This window comes from Anopheles merus, chromosome 2L (assembly GCF_017562075.2).
Source record: "Anopheles merus strain MAF chromosome 2L, AmerM5.1, whole genome shotgun sequence".
NCBI classification, from domain to species: domain Eukaryota; kingdom Metazoa; phylum Arthropoda; class Insecta; order Diptera; family Culicidae; genus Anopheles; species Anopheles merus.
This window is the reverse complement of record NC_054083.1, coordinates 17,616,542-17,619,327: the sequence shown is the minus strand read 5'-3', so window position 1 is coordinate 17,619,327 and position 2,786 is coordinate 17,616,542. Positions and strand designations below refer to the sequence as shown.

General features: G+C 45.2%; 1 protein-coding gene across 1 annotated transcript in view; it reads right to left on the bottom strand.

The window, feature by feature from the left end:
- Nucleotides 1–805: 805 nt before the first annotated feature.
- LOC121592266 (Down syndrome cell adhesion molecule-like protein Dscam2) overlaps nt 806–2,786 on the bottom strand; it is a 25,050-nt gene continuing 23,069 nt past the window's right edge. Inside the window, exon 10 of the mRNA XM_041913662.1 lies at nt 806–934. Coding sequence (XP_041769596.1) covers nt 806–934 — 129 coding nt within the window. The remainder of the gene's footprint in view (nt 935–2,786) is intronic.

Below are 2,786 nucleotides of genomic sequence, written 5' to 3'. Positions count from 1 at the left end.
CCCATGCTGTTGGACGCGACGCAGGTGTACAGCCCGCCGTCGTCGCTGTGCACGTGGCTGATGTTGAGGTGCGTCGTTACGTGACTGTTGATGTCGAGAAACTGATCCATCGTGTACGGTGCAGTGACGAGGACGTCGAGGATGGGCTGGTAGTCGAGCAGCCAGACCAAAGCGGTGGGGCGACCCGGCCGCCGAGCATTTCAGCGAGATGTACGCCGAGGCGCGCACATTCTGCTCCACAAAGCCATAGCTTATCTCCGGTGGGCTTTCTGGTGGATGGATGGGCGAGCGAGTGATGCGGGAGCAAAAAAGGGACCGATAAAACTTTGCCTGCTCGCAGGGCCCGGCACACCAATACATACCTCCGAGTTTCAATTCCGAGCTGCCCTGAGCGCTGCTGCGTGCATTCGACACAATGCACTGATAAATTCCTTGATCCTTCTTGCTTACCCTATCAATTTTTAGTGTGTTTGCCGACAGCAGACTCATGCTGGTGGACGAGGCAAAGTGTAAAGAGTAAAAACGTCAAAATGATGATAAGCATAGAGGGAGTGCCGGGATAGACAGGTGGAACAAAATGGCAAACAATCGATGGGGAGAAAAATAGCCCAACAAAGGAGTAGTAAAAAAGTAAAGAAAGAGACGAGAAGATGCATATTTGTGAAGATCCGACGCGTCCTTGGTTGGGAAGGACCGGAGGCGCGCGCGTTATTGTACCTGCGTTCCGAGCGACCGTTAGAAAACAGCTCCTGTCCGTTGTGAAACCATTCGATTTTGTTCACCTCGCTGCCGTAGATGGAGCAGTTCAGCAGGGCCGAATTGCCCGAGTTGATAATCTGGATCTGGGGATGTATGTGCGCCACGCCAGCTCGTTGCTGATCGTGAGATGGATCTCCAGCTTCTGTTCGCCGAACTGATTGAATGCTTTGCATATCTGCACGTGAGAAGTTGAATTGAAAACGGACGTTTGCTGGTTAGGTTACCGGTTATACATGGTGGGGCAATGTTGCTATGCTTCTTGTGCTACTGATTGCATTAAACCATGCACCGACCGTGAATGGAATGTTTAATGTGTGAGAAAATCGTTGTATAAGAAGCATATTTCCAGCGAGCAAATATTTCTAACAATGGCCAAAGATTTTTCTAATAAAGTATCAGCTATTCGAATAGTTCAGTCTTTTTTCATTGTGTGAGTGACATCTCGAGGGGCAAGTTATTTTATCGGGATAAGGAAAGCAATAAATTCCAGAATTTAAATGGAGAGTATTGGGGTATATGAAAGCAGATGTTATACACTAGTGATGGGCGGGTCGACTCGAACCTATCGGGTCGGAGCCATCCGTAAGCGACCCGGAGTCGTTCGAGTCGACCCGGAAGGTACAAGTAGGTTCAGTGGGTGCAACTACTCCGTAGGTAGCTAGAAAAGTTATGCGACTCTGACCCGTTGTGTGCACGAGTTCGCGTCGGGTCGGGCCACGGTAGGTTCAGTTTGACCCGCGGGTGCAGCGATTCGGGTCGACCCGACTGATGAGTAGGTGCGAGAAAGCATAAGCGACTTCGATCCGTTGGTGCAGCGAGTACGGGTCGGGTCGGGTCGGATTGAACCTGCCTTGACACGACCCGACCCGAACTCGTTGCACCAACGGGCCGGAGTCGCTTATGCTTTCTCGCACCTGCTCATCAGTCGGGTCGACCCGAACTCGCTGCACCCGCGGGTCAAACTGAACCTACCGTGGCCCGACCCGACGCGAACTCGTTGCACCAACGGGTCAGAGTCGCTTATGCTTTCTCGCACCTACCGGAGTAGTTGCACCCACTGAACCTACTTGTTCCTTTCGGGTCGACCCGAACGACTCCGGGTCGCTTACGGATGGCTCCGACCCAATAGGTTCGGGTCGACCCGCCCATCACTACTATATACCAAAATCAAATATCATACGCCATGGTTTTTGCATATGCCTTCATAGAATCGACTGCGAAACTCTGTAAACGGGCTAAATAAACTAATTTTAAACAAATAAGAAATCAAACATAACACTACTTAGGCAAACAATAGGTAATAGTGCAGGGAGTTTTCGCCTTGTGATACAAAATGCAACATTAGAAGTCCGTTAGATCTATTAATTACATAACTGTTTGATTCTTGTTACCTAACCATTTTTAAGTTTTTGGAACTTTATATTTTTGAATGAGAATTCATTCGTGATGAGAATATCTGCAATGATAATAGCTATTTCTACAGTTTATAACGTTTTAGCTGACCGATTACAGCAGATCATAACAATAATGACTAAAAACTAATAGCCTGAGAACTTCATAATTACTATGTATTACTATATACTATTACTTACTGTATTATATTTTATTCTAAAAAAAAGTTATTTAAAAATTATTGAGACTCTTTATTCCAGTAATGGGAAAAAATAAAACCTATGATTTGTGTTAAGGCAGAAGAAGTTTCGAAACTATTTAGCGAATGTTGAACGAATTGTAGCGAGAATGAATATATGAGATAGACGCGAGCAAATTTATTTAGCTTTAAGCTTACGTAGCAAGACTAATTGTGCGTTATTGAAAGTATTGGCCGAATTGTTTATGTATTGCTGATTATTAAACATTAGAAGTAGGGTATTATAATAAACGAAAAGGCCCTTCTGTAATGTCAGTTAACATTAACAATGTAAAAATTATCTCCATCGCTTTAAAAGCGTTACTTTATTTGTGAATAGCCTTTTACCAATCAAAAAAAGATGTGTATTCACAGAGGTAAAAAAAAACCTTTTAAC